At 24.1% G+C, this 26,082-nt stretch overlaps 2 protein-coding genes across 5 annotated transcripts in view; one reads left to right on the forward strand and one right to left on the reverse strand.

Annotated features, from left to right (window-relative positions):
• Window positions 1-344: 344 nt before the first annotated feature.
• LOC117167666 (augmin complex subunit dgt3) lies at window positions 345-26,013 on the reverse strand. Of its 2 annotated transcripts, XM_033352775.1 has the most exons (10): window positions 25,967-26,013; window positions 15,411-15,625; window positions 12,366-12,581; window positions 12,104-12,290; window positions 10,128-10,369; window positions 9,922-10,053; window positions 4,977-5,316; window positions 4,669-4,880; window positions 4,445-4,598; window positions 345-569 (listed from the first exon to the last, which is right to left on the reverse strand). In XM_033352775.1, the coding sequence occupies exons 2-10, from the start codon at window positions 15,590-15,592 to the stop codon at window positions 441-443; spliced, it is 1,794 nt and encodes a 597-aa protein (XP_033208666.1). In that variant the 5' UTR covers window positions 15,593-15,625; window positions 25,967-26,013; the 3' UTR covers window positions 345-440. The 2 variants fall into 2 exon arrangements, with proteins under 2 accessions (XP_033208666.1, XP_033208656.1); XM_033352765.1 differs by lacking the exon at window positions 25,967-26,013 and having other exon boundaries at window positions 15,411-15,678.
• Window positions 15,742-26,082, forward strand: part of LOC117167648 (DNA-directed RNA polymerase, mitochondrial) — a 45,029-nt gene continuing 34,688 nt past the window's right edge. For 2 of the 3 annotated variants that reach the window (XM_033352735.1, XM_033352751.1), the window contains exons 1-5: window positions 15,742-16,004; window positions 20,982-21,095; window positions 21,177-21,256; window positions 21,336-21,527; window positions 21,612-21,838. In XM_033352735.1, coding sequence (XP_033208626.1) covers window positions 15,875-16,004; window positions 20,982-21,095; window positions 21,177-21,256; window positions 21,336-21,527; window positions 21,612-21,838 — 743 coding nt within the window. In that variant the 5' untranslated portion in view covers window positions 15,742-15,874. Of the gene's footprint in view, window positions 16,005-20,981; window positions 21,096-21,176; window positions 21,257-21,335; window positions 21,528-21,611; window positions 21,839-23,444; window positions 23,448-26,082 lie in introns of all 3 variants that reach the window. The other variant, XM_033352744.1, reaches the window with a different exon arrangement.

Raw genomic sequence — 26,082 nt, forward strand, 5'->3', positions numbered from 1 at the left:
TACTCATACTTTGTATTCTTCACATCACAAGTGCTCTGAGGAAAGAAAAAAGCAACGAATCATCATATTCGGAAGAAGAACAAGACGGTAAATTTCAATTGGACCTAAAATTTCTATTTTAAATTCAAATAAAAATTGAGAATTAAATAAAATAATTTTTCAGAGGCCCCTCGAGTCAGAATAAAAGTTTTCCGAGGGCCGATGGAAGAGGAAAATGGCGAGAAATTCACACCCTGGGGATTTTGGATAAAACAACCAGCCGCAAAACACTAACATCAGATTTTTCTTAATATTTAACATTTTTTTATTACCAAACTTGTAAAAATTCTTAACAGCTAATCTAGTAATCTTTATTATTATTTTTTTTTGTGTGTACAAAACTTGCTCAAATCGCATATTGCCAATAATACTGATTAAAGTCTTTTTTTAAAACTTGTTTTCTAACCTTCGAGACGATTTTGACTCGCCATCGCCATTAGCTCGTCGTATTTTCTTATCATCGATTGCGGATCTGCGATGAATTTCTGCCAGAGAATGACCTTTTCTCTCTCCAAACTTCCCGTCTTTTCCTAATCATAGAAATTGTATTACATATTTTAATGCCAACGAGAATCATTAAAAAAATATATGTGTATCTAAATACAGACATCAGGCTCATTTCCGATATAAAAAATTGTGTGAATAGTGTCACAAATTTGAAAAAATAGTGTTAAAATAGTGTTAGAAGACTTTGCAGGTATTAAATAAACGTATCTGTCGTCCTAATCAGTGTTGGGTAAGTTACTTTTTTTTTTAATTAACTAATTACAGTTACTAGATGAAGTAACTTTAAGTTACCCAAAAAGATACTCTTTTCAGCTTCTTAATTTTATAAATTAAGTATCAAAATACTGGCTAAAATATAAAATAAAACATAATGTAACAACATAATAACATAAAAACTAATAAAAAAATCGAAATAAATAAATAAAATAAAAATAAAATAAATAAAAAATAGTAATAATAAAAACATAATTAAAAAACAGGCATTAGATGAAGTATGTAAATAAAAAATACGTAATAAATTTCGGCAAGTGAACAGTTGAATTTTTTTTTCGACAATTAAAAATTATTTGAGCAAAATAATTGAATTTTTAAGCCAAAACGATGAATGTTAAAAAAATCTTACTTTTAGAATAAACAGTTGGACTTTATACCAAAATGGTTAATTTTTCGACAAAATATATGAATTTTCAAACAAATGGTTAAATTTTCATATTGAAAATATTAATTTTCATGAAAAAATGAATTATCATTTCGACCTTTTTCAAACAAAAAAGACGAACTTTTGATAAAAGAGTTAAATTTCCAAGCGAACAGTTAACTTCACGACCTAATAGTTGAATTTTCTATCAAAATCTTTTAATTTTCTACCCAAGAAAAAAAAACAAAATTGAAAGAAAATAGATGAATTTTCAACCAGAAAAGAAAATTTGTTTACAAAATAGCTGAATCCTTTACAGAAATTTTGTTATAAAAAATATGAAATTACAAACAAAAAAATAGTTTTCAATAAAAGAGTTGAATTTTAAACAAAAATATTCGTTTTTTAACAAACTAGTTCGTTAAACTACGAGTTGAACTTTCTAACAAAATAGTTTCATTTTCAACCAAATAGTTTTAAATTTACATACCAAAAATAATAAATTTCCAGAAAAAAATTAATTTTCAACCAATTCGTTGAATTTTCTACCATTTTCAAACCAAAAAGATGAACTTTCAACAAAATAGTTATATTACCAACAAAAAAGTTAATTTTTAACTAAATATCTGAATTTTCTACGAAAACATTTCAATTTTCTACCCAAGAAAAAAACTAATTCGAAACAAAATAGTTAAATTCGACTTCTTTTGTTAAAAATTAACTTTTTTGACTGAAACTAAAACAATTTTTATGAAAATTCGTTTTCTTGATTGGAAATTAATCTGTTTTTTGTTTTAAAAAATCAAACATTTGGTTAAAAATGTATTTATTTTCATGAAAATTCGTTTTTTTCTTGTAGAAAATTAATCTTTTTTTTTAATTCAACTACATATTTGGTAAAAAAATTTACGTGATTTGTTGTAAATTTATCTTTTTCGATAGAAAATTGATCTTCTTGTTTGTAAACTCCTCTTTTTATATTAAATTTCAATTATTCTGGCGAAAGTTAATGTTTTTTCTATTTAAAATGAAATTTTTATGTTGAAATATCAATTATCACGCTTTTGTTGAGAATTCATATTTTTTTGTTAAAAATTAATTTTTTGAACTAAATTTAACTATTTTGTAGAAAATTCGTTCTCTTTATTGGAAATAAATCATTTTTGTTCAAAATTCAACTGTTTGCTTAAAAATATATGTATTTACATGAAAATCTGTCTTTTCTGGTAGAAAATAGATTTCCTTGTTTACAAATTTAACTACTTAGAAAAAATTTACGTATTTTGTTGAAAATGTATCTTTTTCGATAGAAAATTAATTTTCATGGTTGTCGACTCGTCTTTTTTATATGAAATTTCACCTCTTTTGGTAGAAATTTAATTTTTTTGTATTAGAAATGCAACCATTTGGTTGAAAAATTATCTGTGTTGGTTTGAGGATGCAACTATTTTGCTGGAAGTTCGTATTTTTTTTAAATTCCAGTTTTCTTTTATTTAAAATTAAATTTTTTGTTTAAAATATCAATTATTGCATTTTTATGCTAAGAATTCATCTTTGTTTCTTAAAATTAATTGTTCAACTGAAAATTTAACTTTTTTGTAGAAAATTCGTTTTCTTTATTGGAAATAATTAATTTTTTTCCAAATTCAACTATTTGGTAGAAAATTTATCTGTGTTGCTTTGAGGCTGCCACTATTTTATTGGAAATTCGTTTTTTTTTAATTCATGTTTTTTTACTTAAAATGAAATTTTTTAGTTAAAATATCAATGATTGCATTTTTTGTCGAGAATTAATTTTTTTTTTGTTAAAAATTAGTTTCTTAACAGAAAATTGGACTATTTTGTAGAAAATTCATTTCCTTTATTGGAAATACGTAAATAATTTTTGTTCAAAAATCAACAATTTGGTTAAAAATGTATGTATTTTCTTGAAAATTTGTCTTTTCTAGTAGAAAATTTATTTTCTTGTTTGTAAACTCGTCTTTTTTGTATTAAATTTTAACTCTTCTGGTGAAAATTTCATATTTTTTTATTAAAAATGCAACTGTTTGGTTGAAAAACTATTTGTGTTGGTTTGATGATGCCAATATTTTGTTGGAAATTCGTTTTTATTTGCTCAATTCAAGTTTCTTTAAATTTAAAATTAATTTTTTTTTGTAAAATATTAATTATTGCATTTTTTGTCGAGAATTCATCCTTGTTTGTTAAAAATTAATTTTCTAATTGAAAATCTTACTTTTTTGTAGAAAATTCGTTTCCTTTATTGGAAATATGAAATTATTTTTGTTTAAAATTCAACTATTTGCTTAAAAACTTATGTATTTTCTTAAAAATTTGTCTTCTCTGGTAAAAAATGAATTTTCTCGATTAAAAAGTAACCTACTTGGAAAAAAATTTACGTGTTTTGTTGAGAATTCATCTTTTTCGGTAAAAAATTAATCTTCTTAGTTGCAAACTCATATTTTTGCTATGAAATTTCACCAATTCTGGTGGAAAGATAATCTTTTTTTATTAAAAATGCAACTGTTTGGTTTAAAATTTATCTGTGCTGGTTTGAGGATGCCACTATTTTGTTGGAAATTCGTCAATTTTTTTGTTTAATTCAAGTTTTTTTTATATAAAATGAAATTTTTTAGTTAAAATATCAATTATTGCGTTTTTATGTTGAGAATTCATCTTTGCTTCTTAAAAATTATTTTTTTAACTGAGAATTTAACTACTTTGTATAAAAATCGTTTTCATTTTTGAAAATTAATCATTTTTGTTCAAAGTTCAACTATTTGCTTAAGAATGCATGTATTTTCTTGAAAATTTGTCCTCTCTGGTAAAGAATGAACTTTCTCGATTGAAAATTTAACTATTTGAAAAAAAATTTACGTGTTTTGTTGAGAATTTATATTTTTGTAGAATATTAATCTTTTTGGCTGCCAACTCGCCTTTTTTATATTAAATTTCATTTCTTCTGGTGGAAAGTTCCTTTTTTTGTATTAGAAATGCAACCGGTTGGCTGAAAATTTATCTGTATTGATCTAAAGGTTGAATTACAAAATTTTTTCTGAAATTCGACTTTTTTGTGTTTAATTATTGCATTTTTTTAGAATTCGTATTTTTTCTTGAAAATTTAACTACTTGGTTAAAAGCTGAAATAATTTCTGAACTCATAAAAAAACTAATATTTTATAATCGCTTAAAAAAAATGGTCAAATAGTGTCAATAGTGTAGAGTCCGAGGCCTGTAAATAAGTAAATAAATATCTTTTACCATCATTTCCTTTAATTTATTTCTGATTATCAGAACCTCAGCTTGTAAATTCCGCACATTTTTTTCTGTTTTATCAATATGGAAATCCAAATTAAGGGACGAATCTCCGGAATATTGGATTTGTCGATTATATTTTGCTAAAAGTTCACGATCCCTGGAAAACAAAATTTATCATTTTAAATTTCAAGTCAAGGCAATTAAAAAAAAACGCAAAAAATACTTACAATATTCGCAAGTGATCGGCATTCATTTTCATTGATTCTGAAATAGTTTCCTTCATACTTTCAGTCTCGTTTAATAATTGACTAAATTTTTCCATGGCAATTTCCATAGAATTTGGACCTTCCTGAATCCCCATCATCGAAGTGAAATATTTATTGAAGACGTTTTGGTTTCTTGTAGAGGAAATAGCTTCTTGTGCTTTTTGCATCCAATCCTGCAGAACATTTTTTAATAGCGAGGCCTTCTTTAATTTCGAACGATTAAAAATTTGATTGAAAAATAATGGAAAAAGTTGAATTGGAATACTAACACAACGTTTGGAGGATGAAAAATATTCCATAGCGAGATGATTTCGAACGTCCGACACGAACTCGATAACTTCTGAAAGTTTTTGATTCTCGAGTTCAATTAAAATGTAGAGCAAATCAGAATGAAGATATCCATGATTTCTAGCGAGAGAGAGAAGATTTCTTAGTTTTTGAATGGAATCTTCCCTTCTTTGTTGAGTGGCTTTTGCGTTTTCGACAAGGACTTTGTTTATTATCGAATTCGAGTATTTTTGCACCGCCTCGGGGACTTGATGTTCCTTTAAAATTGAAACCTGTTTTTCTAAATTGTCCCTCTTCGCTTTGAGCTCCACTATCTCGGCTCTATAAAATTAAAAATTTGTATCAGAATCAGAGTTGGGTTTTAATCGATGAAAAAAATTTCCAGTCATTTCCGTGTTCGAAAACATTTTTAACGGTCAATGAAATTTAAAAAATTAAAAAAAAAACAACAAATTAAAGTATTCAAATTGGAACTCTTGGATTTTTAATTGTTTAAATTGAAGTTTAAGATTTTTTCAATTCAAAAACTATGTATCCAAATAATCAATAATTTACACGCACGAAATAAAAGTTAATAAATAATACTTCCAAGTTGAACAATTTTAAATAAAATGTAGATAAACTGCAAAATTTAGAAGTTTGATAAAATATAGAATAGAATAGAATATAATAGAATAATAAACATTCAAAATGTAAAAATATTTTTCTTTACTTAACAGTTTTTAAATTGAAAGTTAAATTATTTCCTTTTTAAATAGTTTAAACATCCTTGAAAAATTAAAATTGTTTTATATTGAGAAATCTAGAAGTGATTTTAAAGTTTTCTAAATATATCACTTTTGAATTTTTTCGAAACTTTTAAATATATTATAAAATGAGTTTAATGTTTCCTACAACTTTTAAAAAATCCTACAAATTAAAAAACTCCTTAAAATTTGAATTTATGAATAACAATAAGAACACTTATTATTTGTAGACAATATTATAGATTTCAAATAATTTAAACGAAGGTTATGTCCCGAGAAAATTCGGCTGTTCGTGCCGAAATTTTGGTGCAAACACCCACAGCCGAAATTAAAACAAAATTTAGAATTTTTTTAAGAATTGTGAAAGGCTTCAAAAGAATAAAAAAATTTCCTTAAGATTCCTCGAAAAATTGAGAATGATTGTTCATTTTGCAAAATTATTGTAACAAATTTAAAAAGATTTTAAGTGATTTTCAAAAGGATAAAAAAAGAACCTGGAAGATTTTTTTTCTAATTTGCAGAATTTTCCATTACTTTGTAGTAAAAATTCGGTTATTTTAATAATATATTTAGAAGTTCTAAAAAACAAAAAGTTTACACACTTCGTTTAAATTACTTGAAATCTTTTCAAGATTCAAATTAATGTTGAATTTTTTCAAAACAACTAAATATCTCTTAAAATTACTCACATTTTTTCTACAAATAATAAGTGTTCAGTTTTTAATTATACGTCAAAATTTAACAGTTTCACTTACAAATTAATTATTTTTTAAACAGAATTCTATGTAAAACAATTCAGTTTCAAACCGTTTACTTTTTAATATTTGGTTTCAATTTACTCGTCTTAAATGAACAGTGAAATATGTAATGGCTGAGAAAAAATGATAAAAATAATACATTAATAAATTTAGCTATTAAATTCAATCTAAAAAATAATATAAAGGAAGATCTAAAACTTTAAATGAAAAATATTTTATTGATGAATCCTTAAAATTGTTATTTGAAAAAAACTTATCGGAATAAATGATATTATATTAATTTCAATGCGAATTGAAAAAGTTACATTCTGGAAATTCTTAAATTTTTAAAGGATTTAGAATCGTTTTTCAAATAAATTATTGTCCAGTTTTTTATACTTAAGTACAGATCCATTCTTAAAATTATTTATTTATTTATATTTACAGTTGACAAAATAAAACTGTTTTTTATCACAAAATTTAAATTGTTTAAACCTTCAAGACTGCACTTTAATTATTTACAAAATAGTTTAAATAAAACTTGGGCAGATTTTTCTTCTTCTGTCATTTTCCCGGGTTTTGCCGGTCATTCAGCTATTTTGTGGAAAATTCGTCTTTTTTGGTTGAATTCAACTGTGATTTATTTCAAATTGAAATCATTTTTGGTTGAAATAATATAAACTACTACATTTTTCGTTGAGAATTCACCTATTTTAGTTCAATATTTAACTTCACTTCAATTATTTTATTAAACATTCAACTTATTTGGTAGAAAGTTTCACATTTTGGTTAAAAATTAACTTTTTTGTTAAAAATTTATATTTTCGAATCAAAAACACAACTTTTTGTAGAAAATTCTTTTTATTTCGCTTGAAAATTCAACAATTTAGGGGAAATATTTTGTATTTCTTGGTCCAAAATTGGCTTTTTCATTTCAAAATTTAGATGTTTTGGTAAAAAGTCTCATAGTTGAATCTTATGGTTGAAATAATATTAAATTATATTTTCCGTTTAGAATTGATCTATTTTGTTTGAAAAATAGACTATTTCAGTAGAAAGTTCAACTAGTACGTTATAAAACAACGAATATTTTCGTTGAAAATCCATATTTTTTGGGAAAAGAATGTTCAGCAATTTTGTAGAAATATTTGTCTTTTCTGGTTACAAATTTAACTATTCGGTAGTAAGTTGAACTACTTTGTTAATAATTAAGTCGTTAGGTTAAAGATTCATAATTTTATTGTAGTTGAAAATTCATTTCTTTCGTGGAAAATCTAACTATTTCGTTTCAATTCCGTTTTTTTCATGGGCAGAAAATTTTAATATTCTTGCAGAAAATTCAACTATTAGATTGAAAATTAACTGTTTTATTGAAAATTGAGCTCTTTTGTTGAAAGTTTATCTTTTTGCTTTAAAAATGGTAGAAAATTCTAATAATCGGTTGAAAATGACCTTTTTCATTAAAAATTAATATTTTCGGCATGAAGTTCAACGATTTGGTTGAAAATTCATATATTTTGTTGGAAATTTAATTGATTTCGTAGAAAGTCTAACTATTTGGTTTAAAAGAATCCTTTTTGTTGAAATAATATCAATATATTTTTCGTTGAAACTTCATCTATTTTACTTGAAAATTCATTTACATTTTTTGTTAAAAATTCCACTATTTTGGTAGAAAGATCCAAATTTTGATAGAAAATTAACTTTTTTTACGATTCAAATTTTCGGGTTTGAAAATGCAACATTTTTGTAAGAAACTCGTCCTTTTGGCTTAAAAATTCAACAAATTTAGTTTAAATCTTTTGTATTTCTTGCTTAAAAATTTGGCTTCTTCATTTCAAAATTCACATCTTTTGGTGAAAAATTTCATCTGTTTATTGTTGGAAATTCAACTACTTTGTTTGAAAGCTAACCTCATTTGGTTAAGGATTCAGCTATTTTTGGAAAATTCGTCTTTTTTGGTTGAATTCATTTGTGTTTAATTTTAAACAAAAATCTTTTATGGTTGTAATAATATCAACTATTATATCTTTTGATGGGAATCTATCCATTCTGGTGGAAAATTGATGTATTTTGTTGAAAATTCAAAAAAATATTTTGGTAGATAGTTCAACAAGCGACAGAAAATTCACTTTTGGTTGATAATTTATATTCTCGGTTTGAAAATTCAACTATTTTTATAGAAAATTAATCTTATTTGGTTGAAGATTTTTTGGTTGAATTAAACTTTTATATTTTTCGATAAAAATTCAACTATTTTTGTTGAAAATGAAACCATTTCGGTAGAAAGCTTAATTTTTCTCGTTAAAAAATAACGAACAGCTTTATGGCAAATTCAACTTTTTTGTGAAAAGTGTTTTTTGTTTGTTTGATAACTCATCTTTTTTGGTAACAAAATTACTGTAAAGAGTTCAGCTATTTCATAGAAAATTTTTCTTTTCTGGTAGGAAATTAAACTATTTTGTTAAAAGATAAACTAATAAACAATAAGTTGAAATTTCGTTTTTTTGTTGAAAATATAATTATTTTGTTTCAAATTCGTTTTTTGTATTTATTTATTTTTGTTGTAGAAAATTGAAGTCTTTTGGTAGAAAGTTCGACTAGTTCGTCAAAAAATAACGAATATTTTTGTTGAAAATTGTGTTTTTTTTTGTTGAAAATTCGTCATTCATTGTTTTGAAAATTGGTCTTTTCTGCTTGAAACTTTAATTATTTTCCTGAAAGTTGAACTACTTTGTTAATAATTCAGTTGTTTGGTTGAGGATTCATAATTTTAGTTAAAAAATAATTTCTTTGGTTACAAATTTAACCATTTTGTTTCAAATTAGTTTTTTTCTTTGGTAGAAAATAAAAATATTTTGGTAAAAAAGTCAACTCTTAAGTTGAATTTTAACTTTCTTTGTTCGAAATTTTAACACATTTGTTTAAAGTTCATATTTTTAATTTGAAAATGGTATACAATTAAACTGATTCGATAAAAATTACCTTTTTTCTTAAAAATTTATATTTTTGGTATAAAAATTCAACCATTTAGTGGAAAATTCATATATTATGTTAAAACTTTAACTATTTTGGCAGAAAGTCCACCTATTTCGTTAAAAAGTATTTTTTGTGTTGAAATAATATCAAATATTTTTGTTGAAATTTCAACACTTTAGTTAAAAATTGTTTTTGTTATCATGAAATTTTATCTGAAAAATTATTTTTAATGGCTGATGAAAAAAAAGTCAAAAATATTTTATTCTAAATATATATTGTTGTTCACTTGCCGAAATGTTTTTGAATTTTTTATTCACTTCAAGTAATTCCTATTTATTATTAAATTAAGTATTTAAGTATTATCTAAGTTACTTTAATTCTTGAATCTCTGCTTAAATTATAAAAAACTGATCAGAATTTAGAATTTATTATTTATATATTTAATAATTAATTTTGATACTTGCCTCATAAGCGCAGGCGTTTTTGGAATTTGGACTTCACCTCCATTGTAAATTTTTTGTGCATGGTTGACCATAGCTTGTGTCGCTTCCTTTCGAGCTTTTTGAGCCACTTCGGTAAACTTTGCTTTGCTGAGCCTGGAAAAATATAATTTGTTCTTAGTAATTCATATATTTTTCAGAAAAAAAAACAAAAATTAGTTCCAAATTGCCTTTGGTGGATGCTTCTCAACTCGAGAATTTTTTTCTCCTGGTTTTGTTTTTCATTAGTATTATCCAAATTCAAATCGGGATCGGTGGAGATTGTCGAAGCAGAATTTTCGCCTTCAATAGGCTCATCAGTCGAAGTTCCGAATTCTTTTTTAATGTAAATCTTCAAATATTCGTAGTATGTTTCCATATGCTTAATGAATAAATCCAACGGAAGTTGGGTCCAAATGCAAGGCGCTGTTTTCTAAAATTTTATTGACTTTTTAAAAAAATATTTCTCAGTTTTTCAAATATGAATTAATCTTTCTTTATAGTCGCTTTTCCTCAATGCTGATTGGGTCATTTAAAAAACTGACAAAAATATATAATTTACTAGTGTGAAATTTTATTAATAAATTTAAGAAAATTCTTTTTTAGCTAAGAAAAAGTGAATTTTCAACCGAACTGATGAATCTTTGATGAGAAAAAATTAATTTTCAACAAAACGCGTTATAATTGATATTTCTACCAACAAATATTTGAATTTTCTGTAAAAAAACTAAAATTTTCAAGTTTAATTCGCAACACAAAATAGGAGTTTTCAACAAAATAATTGAATTTCCAACTGCAAAAAAATCAATTTTCCAGTGAAAATGGAATAGCTACAATTTTAATCAAGAAAACTCATTTTTAACATAGAAAAAAACGAATTTTTAAACCAAATTTGTCACATTTTTAACCAAAGAAATGAACTTTTACCTAAAATGGTGCATCTTCTTAAAAAAAATTCTAACCAAATAGTTGAATTCTCAACCCAGGAGATAAATTTTCTATTAAAAAAAGACAAATTCTCAACAAAATAGATGAATTTTCAGATACAAATGATCCATTTTCAACCAAAAATAGGATAGTTTAATTGTAAGTTTGAAAAATCAGTTTTTCGACCAGATAAAATAAATTTTCAACGAAATATTTGAATTTTCAACCAAGCAGATGATTTTCTAACTAAAGAGATTAAATGTCTTTCAACAAAAAATTCGACGAAAAATGGAATAGTTTAATATTTAGTTAAAAAATTTCAACCAAAGAATTGAAATTTTAACAAAAATATTAAATTTTTAATATAATAGTCGAATTTTCAACCAAAAAGGTGAATTATTCACCAAAAAGGTTATTTAAAAAAAAAAGTTAAATTTTGACTCAAAAAAGAAAGATTTACATAATAATTCAAGCAGCAATTGAACTAAATAATCTGTAAATTCCAGATTTTTGTATTTTTCTTTCTAAGAAGTATTCATTTTAAAAAATATAGAAAATCTCGAAAGCGTAAACTTTTGAAGTGAAATATGTCATATTACAGGATCAAGATTTAAATTTATTATAAAAAATTAACCGTTTTTGTTCCATGTTGATTTTCAAAACTATTATTTAAATGTAAATAATATAATGAAAATATACAAAAATCTTTTTCTTTCATTTATTGTAAAAATACCATTTTGATTGTTTATTAACAATAAAATTACTCAACTGTGCTCATGTCAAATATAAATTAAATTATCATTTAAATCACACAATTGAACGTTACATTTTTCTAACTATTGAATTTAAAAAATAAAATTTCGATATAAACATAAAATAATTTACCTAATTTAAATGACTAATATGTCCAGAATCAACTTCAAATAGTAGAATTTATTTTTAATTTTGACGAATATTGAGTATTTTTTTAAAGTTAAAAAAATATTAAAGGTACGACATCAAATTATTACACACTGGGAGTCATATTTTTCATTGCAAAAAATAATCTACCAACTTTAAAGAATTGTAAGTAAGTGGGATCTGTCAATTGTATGCAACGTTCGCTAATCATACACGATTTTTTTTGTAAAATCCATAACAAAATTTTGAAAAATGAACAGTTTTTTCCGATTTAAGTAAATGTTAATAAAATGTAAATTAAATTTTAAAACAATGTTTTAGTATGCCCATTTTTTCTTACCTTTTGAGAAGCGTCAGAATAAATAGTGACAAGTTGCTCAACATGTTCAGAAAGTTTGCGCTGAATAGAGTCGTATTTTTCCATGATTTCGAGACATTCTTCATATGCGAGTTTCTCTTCTATCTTCGATTTTTCTAAGACGTCTCGCTCTTTCTCCAATTCCTCATCTAATCCGTTTTCGACTTTTCTGTAAACAGAAAAATCTGTTGAAGAGGAATATTCTTTTTTAATTATAAAATTTGTTTAGAGTAGGAAAAATTACTTCATATTTTTTATTCCTTTTTCGAGAGTGTGGAGATAGTCTTCATCGGATTTGTGAGCAAGTTTCACAAGTGCAAGCTCAGCAGCTAAATATTCTTCGGAGACATCAGATTCGAGAATTTGCAAAAGGTCCGGATTTTCTTTCGTCGCTTCTACGAGAGCTGCTTCCAATTGCTCGCCTTCAAGCCATTTTCCGGATTTTTTTATGTGTTCAGCTCTAAATGTATAAGGTTTTTTTTTAATTTTGGCCTGATTTTATTTTTGAGGCGCTATCTAATTATTTGAGTATTTAAAGAAGATTGGCTAAACCTCAAAGTTGAATTGCCTCATTTTATTACATAAATGCTAGAATTAAATCTTATTTAAATAATTAAGGTCTATTTCTGTTTTAAATCAACTGTGTATTCGAAAAGATAAAAAATTGCTGATTAAACTCTGTAAATTTAGTTATTTACCAAAACATAAAATTTATAAACGCTCGTCATTTTTACATTTTCTAAGTTGATAAATGCCGACATTTTTTATTAATTTACTTACCATTTAGTTAGTAACTTTGAGATTAATGTTATTTTTTGGTAAGAAAATGAAATCAATCAACAAGAGAATTGTATTTTCAAGCAAGAAAGATTTTTTAGTCAATGAAGAAAAAAATATCTCATTCAAAATGTTGAATTTGCAAGAAAAAAGATACCAATTTTAACAAAGAAGTTGAATTAAGAACCTAAAAGTATGCATTTTATACATATATAATTAAACTTTCAACCGAAAGAAGACGATTTTTTGACAAAAATAATTGAATTTTTTACTGAAAAAGATCAGTTTTTTTAGTAACAATGGAATAGCTACATTATCATTTTTTAACAAATTCATTTAAAAAAAAAAAACAAATTTTTAACAAAAATTCAATTTAAAAAAAATTAATTTGAACCTAAAATTATGAATCTTATGCCAGAAAAATTAATTACAAATTAGCAAAAATGGAATAGCTACATTATCATTTTAAAACAAATTTATTAAAAAAAAAAGAATTTTCAACAAAAGTTCAATTTAAACAAATTACTTTGAACCTAAAATGATGAATCTTATGCCCGAAAAAATAATTATGAATCAACTACGATTAACAATTAACAACCCAAAAGATAAATTTCTGTCCAATTAACAACCCAAAAGATAAATTTCTTTTAAAATGAAAAAAATTTCTACTAAAAAAGATTAATTTTTAACCAAATACATGAATTTTCAACCAAATTTTGAATTTTTCAAGAAATTATCAACCTACCAGTTAAATTTTCAGCCAAAGAAATGAATTTTTAATAAAAAAATAAAGATCCTGCAACTAAAATAATGAATGATCAAAACTAAAAAAAATTATTTTTAACCAGGTAGTTCCACTTTTCAACCAACTGATTTTTACATTCAAAAAGATTTTTCGTCGCTGTTTACGAATAGTTAAAATCTTAAAAATTTAGCTATATTTTGAAATTAGGAGAAAAATCCTCGAATCAACGTACATTTGACGGGACGATTTGAGCAAGAACTGATTAAAATACCCTGTAAATTCCCGATTTTTCTGATTTTATTTTTAAGAGGTATTCACCTTGAAAAATATGGAAAAACTTTAAAAGTGTCAAGCTTTGAAGTGAAATTGGTCATATTACAAAATCCAGATAAAAATGCAGAAAAATTGTTATTTTTCATATATTATATATTTATTATATGAATAGTTCAATCGGAAATACATTGAAAATGTATTTTTTGTTTTTTAAATATTAAAAAAATTATAATTACGGTGTCGAATTATTACACACGCAACGAGTCATATTTTGTTAATTTGAAAAATAATATGCTAATTTTTAAGAATTAAAAGTAAGTTAAAAGAGTTGTTTAATTCATACTGAATTTACTGGAATTTTCGCGCGATAATAAAGAAACTTTTGTAAATCATGCATTACGTTCTCAAATTATATAAGATGTTCTGTAAAATTATCTAAAAAAAGATGTAACTCTAGTATTTATGGAATAAAATGAGAAATTTAATTTTGAGGGTGGGTCCTGGTTTTAATGTCCTTAAGCAACAAAATATTCTTCGGTAGTATTTCCAGGGTATTCAGCGATTCTTAGGAACGAAATTCGAGATCTTTTCCAGGTCTCATTATTTTTTTATATTAAATAATGAAATAAATTTGTTATATATGTCAAAAATGAACATATTTACAAATATACGTCGTCTTTGAAAACTTTGAAATCTTTTTAAATTTTTGTAAAATGTTGGAGTTTCTTGAAATCCTCAAAATCTTTGTGAAATTTTCAAAGTTTTGACATTTTTATGAAAACTTTCGTAATCATTTGAAATTATTGAAATCGTTTAAAGTCTTTAAAATGTGTTGAAATCTGTTTTATTGCACCCTTTTTCAAATCTTTGGAATTCTTGCATTCTTTTTAAATTTTTATGAAATCTTGGAAATCTTTTGTATTCATTTGAAATCATTAAAATATTTTTAATCTGCGTAAAATCTTTTGAAAGTTTATTCTGTAATGAGTAAAAGATAAATTATATATTGATAAATAAAAACTTTTCAATAGCTAGATTTCTTCAAGCTTCTCGTGAAAATTTCAAGGAGATTTTTAGGTTTTCATGTTGCTGGACACCCTGATTTCGATAAATATTTTATGAATACATAATATTCGGTAATATAATGGTCAGTATCCCCTTACTTACAAGGTTTGAAATTTGAGAGGACACAAATATGGTATGAAAAAGTATTTATTTACAATAGTAATAATTTAATTACATATTTGGGATTTAAGACATTTTGATCTATTTCTGGGATTTTTCGTCTCTTTTCCCTTTAAGAAAATAAAGACTTAAATCAATTAAAAAATAAATAAGGACTGGACGTATGCACATATAACCTATAACACATCCTTACACAACATAACCTGAAAAATTATCGAAACATTCATTGTCATTTCAACCAAAGTTGAATTTCTCATCCAAAAACACGTAATAATTAAATACTAAAAACTTTAAATGGAATTTACTCACATTTTGATCTCCTCTTCAGTTAAAACATTGTCTTTTGAAACTTCGGAGCAGAACCACTTTAAGAAATCTTTTGAACTCGGATCACTGCAAAGTTCCTCGAGAGTTTCATTTGTTAGGTTATAGTGTCGATCCGGAAACAATTCTTGGATCTTTTTACGCAATTGTTCACTATTTATGTTCATTTTTCTGGCTTTTCTTTCATAAAATCAAGAAATCTTTGGAGAAAAAAAATGGAGCATTTCAAAATAAACGTTAAATGTCAAAATTCAGTTTTCCCAGTAGTTGCCAGCAGCGCTGCCAGCGTAATAATAAAAAAATCTCTGTTATAAAACCAGAAAAGAAAATGGCAGAGTCGGGACATGTGGTCGTTTTCCGCTACAATTTATCATGTATCGCGAACTTATAATTAATCACGTTTTTATACCACAATTGTTATTTAAGAAATTAGAGATTTATTAATTAAAATGTACAGATTTTTCAAAGTGCGTAGTTTCTTATTAGCAAATGCAAATGCTTCGACAAAACCGGCTTACATGCAGACTTCTTCGTACTTGTGTTCTTTTTGCAAATTTTATCATTCACAAATTTCAAACTGTAAGTAATTAATTATTTGATTTTCATTTTTTCGTGGCTTAAAAACTGCTTTTGGTTTTCTAGGACGTAAAACTGTTTTTATTCTTTATTTTAATTATTTAGTTATTCTAGAAAAATCCATTTCGATTTTTTACAAAATATTGACACCATTTTTTTATGTTCGTTATTTCTGCCCCGAAGTATTTTTAGAAACAATTTTTAGTCGTTTATAACTTTTTCTCACCTTTTAGATAAAAACGATGTCATTTTATGTTATTGAAAACCGTGAAAACGTTTACATTTTGAGGTTATGCTTGAAAAAATGTGCGGTGTATATTATCTTAATATTTTGGTTTTTAACTTTGATAGTTTCAGTTAAATCATTAAAAATATTCCAATTATATTTAGTATCATTTGGTTTTATATCAAATTCTTTTTATAATACTTGGTTGGCAAAAAATATATAAATTTACTTTAATTAAAAAAAAACACAGTGTAAACATTCCTTCGTTTGAATTAGTTTGTATTTGAAAGTCGATTATAAATGAATTTTGTTGCTTTGTTTAATTCGCAACCTTTTTAAATGTACAATAACAACCGTTTTTTTAAATCAAAACCGTCAAAACAAAATGTTTAAAATAAATCTTGAGGTTATTTTTCTTGAGTTCCGTTTTTTCTGGACATTTTTTTTACTTTTTTATAAAACACTTTAAAATAATTGTTTTGATATTATCAGGACTCGGACTCACTATACATGTGAGACACTATTTGATAGTGTTTTTTTATTAGCGAATACACAATTTGTTATTATTTCGAAAAAATGACTCTAAATACACTATTCTCTCGCAATTCTCTGCTAATGCCACTAAGTATTTCTTTACTTTTCCTTACAAAATATTTTTGAAATTTTTCGCTAATTGGCTACATATTGTTTCAATATACGTCCAAAAGGTTTAATTTTCAACCCAAAAGGATGAAATACTGGATTTTCAACCAAAAATGATTACATTTTCAACCAAAAAGATGAATTTTCAAAAAAAATTACATAACAATTCCACACAACTGTACAAATTAATTGAAATTTAAACCTAAAAATGCTAATTTTCACCAGAAAATATAATAATTGATATTTAAATCAAGCAACATTTTTATTAATTGAATTCTCATTTAAAATATTTTGTTTTAACCAACAATCCAATAGTTACATTTTCAGATGAAAAAAATTTATTTTCAATAAAAAGAATTTTTTATATGACTGTTGAATTTTCAAGCCAAAGAGATGGATTCTCTACATGACAGTCGTATTTTCAACCTGGAAGTACTAACTTCAAAAAAAAGAAAAAACGCTACAGTTGATATTTAAACTAAAAAAGATTTCAATTTAAAATAAAAAATAAAATGGTTTAATTTTGTATCAAATAGTTGAATTTTATGTTGATTTGCGGAATTTTAAATCCAAAATGACTATATTTCTACAAAAAAGTACAATTTTCAACGAAATAGTATAATTTCCAACCCCGGAATATGAGTTTAAAAAAAAAGTTAATTTACAACCAATCAGTAGATTTTTCAATAAAATTTTCTTTGAAAAACAAAATAATTTTGAACTAAAATTATAATTCCTCAACCAAAAAAAAATGAACTTCGAAGAAAGTAGTTAAATTTCAAGCAAAGAGTTGAATTTTCAATATAAAAAGATGAATTTTCAGCGAAAAATGTAATATTTGATGAAACAATTAAAATTTCATTAAAAAAAGAGTTAAGATTCAACCGAAACAATTAATTTTAATCAGTTTTATTTTTACTTAAAGAATGAAATTTCTACAAATAGAGATATATTTTTAAAGCAAAAAGTTGATTGTTCAATAAAACAGTTGAATTTGTAATAAAAGAGAATTTGTTAGTCAAGAAAGGAACAACATTTCAATCAAATTTTTGAATTATCAAGCCAAAAACACGAACTTTCCACAAAACATAAATATTCATCCGAATACTTCAATTTTGAAAGTAAATTCATAAATTCTCAACAAATTACATACGTTTTTCTGAAAAAATTCATTTTTCTACCAAATTTTTGAATTTTAAAACCAAGCAGGTCAATTATCTACAAAACAGCTGTATTTTCACCGGGGCAATACAAATTTACAAAAAAAAATGTAAAAGTTAATATTTAAGCGAAAAAAGATTTCAATTTTAAATAATAAACAGTTGAATATAATCAGAAAAGACGAATTTTTATCAAAATACTAGTATTTTTAACGAAAACAGAATTATTTTAAAAAATACAATTGTACTTTTGACCAAAAAAATTGATTTGCTACTTAAAAAGACCAATTGTCAACCAAATACATATTATTTTTACCAGAAAAGATGAATTTTTTAATAAAATACATAAATTTTTAGCCAGATAGTTAATTTTTTTACCAGTAACATCAATTTCTTAACAAATAACATCAATTTTTAACCAAATATAGTTACATTTTCTATCAGAGGAGACGGATTTTCAACAAATTGCATTTCTTAATAATTAAAAAAAAGTTGAAATTTGGACTAAAAAAGATCAAATTAAAAAAAATGTTGTAATTAAATTTTTATTGAGAAGTATTAACTTCTAATAAAAAATATAATTTTCTACAAAACGGTTTAATTTTGTACTAAATAGTTGAATTTTATACCAAATTGTGGAATTTTTAAGCCAAACGAATAATTTTCTAAAAAAAAACAATAAAATTTTTTCTAAATAGTTAAATTTTCAATCTGAGAATTTTAATTTTCAACGAAAATGTTAATTTAGAACCAATCAGTAGATTTTTCAACAAAATAGTCAAATTTTTAATTAAAAAAAAAAAAATTCAACTAAAATTGTAATTCCTCAACCAAAAAAATGAACTTTTAAGGAATTATTTAAATTATCAAGCAAGGAGTGGAATTTTCAAATTAAAGAAATGAATTTTTAACAAAAAATGTTTTACTTGATATTGTAAAAATGAATATTTAAAATAAAATTAACAAATAGGGAGATTTAACCAACAAATGCGAATTTTGAACAAAACAGTTGAATTTTCAACCCGAAAATGTGAATTTAAAAAAAGTTATTCTCAACCGAAAGAATTTAAATTTTATCCAGTTGCATTTTTAACAAACTGAGAAATGAAATTTCTACAAAAATAGATATATTTTCAAACCAAAAAGATGAATGATCAACATAGATGAATGAAGCAGTAACATATTTAATAAAAGAAAATTTTTTAGTTAAGAAACGAACAAAATTTCCATACAATTTTTGAATTATCAAGCCAAAAAGACGAATTTTCCACAAAACATAAATTTTCAACAAAAAAAATCAATTCTAAACAAATTATACAAATTTTCCTCTAAAAAATGAAATTTTCTGCCAAATTGTTGAATTATAAAACCAAACAGATTAATTCTTTACAGAACAGGTTAATTTTTACTCGGAAAATATTATTTTTCACAAAAAAATGTAATAGTTGATATTCAAATAAAAAATGATTTTAATTTTATACCAAAAAAAGTTGAATATAACCAAAAAAAAGACGAAATTTCATCAAAATACTTGAATCCTTAACTACAAAATGAATATTTTTCAACCACACAGTTAAATTGTTTACAATAAAAAATTGATTTTCTATAAAAAAAAAGAAATATTAACAAAATACATATTCTTTCCACCAAATAAATAAATTTCAAACCAAGCAGTTGAATTTTCAACTAGAAAGGATAATTTTTTAACCAAAAATCTAATAGTTAAATCTTCAGTTAAAAAATTAATTTTCAATTTAAAAAAACGAATTTTCTAAAAAATGGTTGATTTTTCAAGTCAGAGAGATGAATTTTCTGCAAAACTATTTTATGTTTAACCTGGAAATACTAGTTTTTGATTGAAAAAATGTAATAGTTGATATTTAAACCAAAAATATTTCGATTTTAAATAAAAAACAGTTGAATATAAATAAAAAATAAATTTCCACAAAATACTAGAATTCTCAACTGAACTAGATTAATTTTCAACACAACGGTTGCATTTTTAACGAAAAAATGGATTTTCTACAATTTAAAATGAACTTTCTACAAATATCATAAATTTGTAGCCAAATAGTTGAATCTTTTACCAGGAAAACACGAATTTTGAACAATGTATGTGAATAAAAAAATGAATTTTCTATAAAATATTTTAATTAACTGTTAAATTTTTAACGAAAAATGTAATAATTGATATTTCAACAACAAAAAAAGTAATTTAAAGTAAAAAAAAACAGTTGGACTTTACTAATAAAGACGAATTTTCAACAAAATGCATAAATTTTCAACCAAATAGTTCAACTTTCTGCTAAATTGTTTCATTTTTTAGCCGAAAATACGAATTTTCTTCAAAAATTGTCATCGAAAAAGGTAATTTATCACCGGGTAGTTGCATTTTTAACCGAAGATGATGAAATTTCTATCGAAAGATACATTTTAAAACGAAAAAGATGAACAAAATATGTAGTTGAAGTTTTAATAAAAAAAATTGGTTTGCAAAGAAAGAAACAAAATTTCAACAAAAAAGTTGAATTTTAACCAAAAGTATGACCTTCAAAGAAAATTGTTGAATTTTTAACAAAATAATTTAAGTTTGAATCAATATCAAAATTTTTAAATAAAACAGATGAATTCTTAAAGAAAAATTTAATAATAGACTTTTTAATCAAAAATAATAAGTTTTCAGTCAAAAAGAGTTTCATTTTCTTATTGGACTCTATTAAAGCAGTTCGCTTTTAAATAGAAAAACGAGAATTAACACTATTTTTTTAAATTTGTGACACAATTTACATTATTTTTGATTCCTAAAGAAGATCCGAGGCCTGTATTATGAAGGCCGCTAATAACTTAAATTTGAAAATGATATATAAATTGTCTTACATTTAAAAAAAATATTATAGCAATTTTTTCCAAATATATAATACATTGATTTCTTATTTTTTTTCTAATATTCAGCTGCTTATCAACAAGTGAAACATCACTCAACTACAATAAATACAGCACCAATAAGTCAACAGGTTGAAAAAAAATCGAAACGTAGAGGCGTAAAATATGTTGAGCTTCTGGAAGGTAAATTTAAATTCGAATTCCAATCGTAATTCTAAAATTGAAACTGATTTTCGTGAATAATTCAATAATATACTTTTTAAGTTACGGATTCTGAGGCGAACGACAGAAAAACAGCTGTGAAAAAAGCAAATTATTCTAATTTGTCCATGTTCGTGCTTGAAGTAAGCTTTCGTTTTACCCTTAGATTTTGAATTAATTTTGAATAGATTTTGTAATGGTGAATTAATTTTATTTTCATAGAAAAGGGAGAAAATTCTTAAAGAAATTGAGTTGGCAAAGAAAAAGAAAAAGAATGATAGGGAAGAAATTTCTTCAGAAGTTTCACGTAGAAAAGAAAATCCTTTAGAAGTTTCAGCTAGAAAAGAAGATCCTTTAAAAGCTTCACATGAAAGTGCGATGAGTAAAGAACTAAGAGCCAAAAAATATAAAAAAGTACGTATTTTTAAAATTTATTTTGGATTAAGTTTCTTTTTTTATTAGAAAATAAATTGACAAAATCCCTCTCAATTTGTGCAGGAGAAACGGGAAATAATTTACAAATTGAATGCCTTGGCACAACAGGGCAAATTAAAAAATCTGTTACCCAAGAAAAAAAGACATATAAATCCTTCATCCGAAGCTTCGAAGTGTTTAGGTTCTGTGGAGAACTTGGATTCGGATTCTCTAGAACTGGCTAAGGAATCTTCTGTAGTAGAAGAAGAAGAGGAAGACGAGGAACTTGATTTTGATCCAAGAGAACCCAAGTTCGTTCCTCAATATTTATTTAACTCTCAAAATATCAGGCCTTGGATTCACCACTCTTTTGACACTATTTTATTTTGATTTTAAATCAAAAATAGTTGAATTGAATAAAAAAAAGGACGAATTTCCAAATATATTATTTGAATCCTTAACCAAAAAAGTTGCATTTTCAACCAAAAAAATTAGCTTCCACAAAAAAGTTGAATTTTCAACCAAATAGTTTAATTATCAAACAAAAAGATGAATGTTCAACACAGAAGATTAATTTTCTACTAGAAAAGACGCTTTTTTTAACAATACAAGTACATTTTTATTTAAAAGTTGAATTTCTATATAGGCAGATTAATTTTATACCAGAAAAGATGATTGTTTTACAAAATGCATACATTTTTAACCAAATAATTGAGTGTTAAACCCAGAACATTTATTTTTCTACCATAAAAGACGAAAAAAATATGAATTTTTAAACAAAAATCGAATGGTTAAGCACTATTAATTTTCAATTTAAAAACCGAATTTTCTACAAAGCACTTGAATTTTCAACCAAAAAGATGAATTTTTTGGTTTAAAATTTTTGAATTTTCAAGCCAAAAATACCAATTTGTTACAAAACAGTTGAAATTTCAACAAAAAAGTTCATTTTTCAACGAAATCGATTAATTTTTAACCAGACAGTTGCATTTTTAACCAAAAAAAGCGTAAAATTTCTATAGAAAGAGTTGAATTTTTAAACGAAACTAAAAAATGTAGTAGTTGATATTTTAATACAAAAATATTTAAATTAAAAATAAGTTTAAAATGTTAGTTTTAACTATGAAAAACGAGTTTTTATCTATGCGTATAAATCCATAACTAAATCAAATTCATTTTCAAACAAACAGTTACATTTTTAACCAAAAAAAAAATCAATTTTCTACTAACAAAGACGAATTTTCAACAAGCTAGCTAAATTTTCGTCAAAAGCCTAGAATACCAGTTTTTTTTTACAAAAAAGTTGAATTTTCAACAACAAAGTTAATTTTCAATCGAAGCGGATTAACTTTTTATTAATAAGATGAATTTTTTATAGAAAGAGATGATTAAAAAAAATTTTCAACTAAATACATCAACTTTTAACCGAATAGTTAAGTTTTCTATCAAATTGTTGAATTTTTGAGCCGGAAATACCAATTTTGTACCTAGCAGTTGAATTTTCAACAAAAAAGTTGATTTTCAATTAAGACAGATTTATTTTTAACCAGACATTTTTTTAAATTAAAAAATGTAAACTTTTTATAGAAAGAGATGAACTTATAAACTAAAATACAAAATGTAATAGTGATATTTTATTACAGAAATATTATAATTAAACAATTTTAAGGAACAAAATATTTGAATCATCAAATAAAACAGAATAATTTTCATCAAAATACATAAATTTTCAACGAAATAGTTAAATTTTTTCCCAAAGTGTTGAATTTAAAAAAAAAGAAGAGCATTTGTAACCGAAACAGATTAATTTTGAACCAGAAAGGTGACTTTTCTATAGAAAGAGATAAAATTCCAAAGCAAACAGATGAATTTTCAACTTAAGTTATTAATCTTCAACCAAAAAAATGAACTTTTGAGAAAGTGGTTCAACTTTCAACCAACGAGTTGAATTTTCAGCCAAATATGTAGATATGCGATGTTCAGTCAAAATTTTATTTGTTATTTTTTGAGTTTATATTTTTTCATTTCCACAAATTTTTTAAGAAATTGTGTAATTTTTAAACAAAAAAAAGGGATTCAAAAATGGGTATTTTTGTATATTTGATAATTATTTCATTAAATTAAAAATAATTTGGCTAAAAACTTAGTTCAGTATAAAAAAGTTTTAAAAGACAATCAGGCTACGAAGACATAATTTCAAAATTATGTGCTAATCATACAGAAATAATTAGCAAATTTAAGAAAATGCTCCTTAATTTCGTTCGAATACCTGCTGAAAATATCAAATTTTAAACAATATTGGAGTAAATTTGTAATTTAAGATAATTATTCTTCAATTTAAAAAATAAATTTTTTACGAAACGGTTTAACTTTGTACCAAATAGTTAAATTTTCAAGCCAAAAAGACGAATTTTCTACAAAACGGTTAAATTTGTACCAAATAGCATTTTAATCTTGTAATACTTTTAACATAGAATATTTTATAAACGGAATAAAACAGTATTTCATCTACAAATTTATTAATTTATTTAAAAAAAAGTGTTATAGTTTATATTTCAATAAAAAAGAATGAAATTTATACAAAAAAAAAAAGAATTCTAAATATGACCTCAACACAAAATTAATTTTCCTCGAAACTAATGCATTTTCATCCAACAAAAATGAAGTTTAAAACTAAAAAATTATTTTTTCAGCAAAAAATGCGAATTTTTAATCAAAAAAGATCAGTCTTAAAAAAATGGAAGTTACATTTTTGGTTAAAAATTAATTTTACACCAAAAAAACAGTATATTCCACTGAACAGTTAAATTTTCAACCAAAGAAAATAAAATAAAAAGAAAATTTTAATGAAAAAATATATATTCAACAATTTAGTTCAATTTTTACCCAAGCAGTTGAATTTTCAATTAAAAAAGATTAAATTTCAACAAAATAACTAAACTTTTAACCGAAAAGATGAATTGTTAACAAAAGCAAAGTTTGTTAACAATTTGATTCAACCAAATCTTTCAAACAAATTAGTTGAATACTCAAGCAAAGAAGAATGATTTTTAACCAAAAAGTTGCATTTTAATTTAAAAAAATTAAGTTTCTTCTAAAACAGATCAAGTTTTAAATTTAAAAAAATGAATTTTCAAAAAAATAGTTGAATTTTATGTTGAAAGAGATTTCAGTTGAGTTTTCACAATCAAAATATGAAATTTTAAAAAAGAAATAAGTTTCTATGAAAAAAAATTAATTTTCCACCAAAGAAGACGAATTCTTAACCAAGAAGAATGGGTTTTGAATTAAATTGTTGAATTCTCTATTATATAGTTGAATTTTTATCAAAAAAAGATTAAATTTCTCTTCAAGCATAAATATTTTTCATTACAAAAAGAGTAAGTTAAGCTTTCATCCAAAAAATATTTCATTTGATTCTGCAAGATCAAAAATTGAGAAAATTCTCTACCAAACAGATGAATTTTTATCCAAAAAAGATTAATTTTTTCTTAAAACAGATGGATTTTTAATTAAATAAAAACAAAAGCAAATTAAAAAAAAGTTAAATGTTCATCCAGAAAATATTTCAGTTCTTTTTTCAAAACCCAAATATTATATTTATACAGTGGAATTTTTTACCAAAAATTATGACTTTTTAACAAAATTGCTGAATTTTCAAACAAACCGTTGAATTTTTATCCAATAAAGATAAAATTTTTGCCAAAGCATGTAAGTTTGGAAATAAAGAAGACAAATTTAAAAAAAAGGGTTGAATTTTCAATCGAAAAAATACAGTTTTATTCGCGAAAAATCCGCAAAGAAGATTCCAGTTCACTTTCGAACACTAAATGACCAAAATAAGAACTGTAAACAATCTGTAACCAAAATAGATGTATTTTTAAGACTAAAAGCATAATCTTTAGAAGAAAGTTGTTGCCAATTCAGATTCGAGATTCTTCAACTTAAAATGAGATTGTTCAATTTTAAACGCTTTGAATTAGAAATGATACAATTTCAACTTACTTATAATAAAATTGTCCTTTTTAAAAAAAATAGAATCTGACATTTTTCAATTTGAAACAGTTTTATTTAGAAATAATACAGTTTTAATTCCTTTGAATTTTAAATGATGGAATTTTTAGAATTGTATTAGGAAAATATTTCATTTTTGACGTTTTGTACTTGTCCTATTTTCGAAATTTTATTTTAATCTTAAATCATTGAAATTTGCAAAATTCTACACAAAAAAACAAACTATTATTGTACTTATTATTTTACTTTATTGTACTTTAAAAATCTGATCTAAAAGTTAGGTTAGAATTCGTATTTAAATTCCAATCGTCTATTATTCGTTTTCTTTGCATAATCTGGACAAAATTTCTCACAATTGGTTCACAAAACAATAGTAAAAACACTTTTATTTAAAAATTAAAATACATCTTTAATATTGTACCTACCCTTTCTAGTTTCAGTTTTCGACACCAGGTGGCGAAATGGTGGACCACGATTCCCAATATTGACACTATTTTTCGAATTTGTGACACTATTTACTCTATTTTTTAGCTCTGAAGTG

The sequence above is a fragment of the Belonocnema kinseyi genome, chromosome 1, assembly GCF_010883055.1.
Source record: "Belonocnema kinseyi isolate 2016_QV_RU_SX_M_011 chromosome 1, B_treatae_v1, whole genome shotgun sequence".
In the NCBI taxonomy this organism is placed as follows: domain Eukaryota; kingdom Metazoa; phylum Arthropoda; class Insecta; order Hymenoptera; family Cynipidae; genus Belonocnema; species Belonocnema kinseyi.

What these genes read in the sequence shown, in the direction of transcription:
- LOC117167666 (XM_033352775.1), bottom strand. Translation starts at nt 15,592, where the DNA reads ATGAACATAAATAGTGAACAATTGCGTAAAAAGATCCAAGAATTGTTT. An exon ending in ATTCTGACGCTTCTCAAAAG is followed by an intron (nt 10,370 to 12,103) that starts GTAAGAAAAAAT and finishes ATAAAATTTTAG; the next exon opens with AAAACAGCGCCTTGCATTTG. An exon ending in ATAAATTAAAGGAAATGATG is followed by an intron (nt 570 to 4,444) that starts GTAAAAGATATT and finishes TTCTATGATTAG; the next exon opens with GAAAAGACGGGAAGTTTGGA.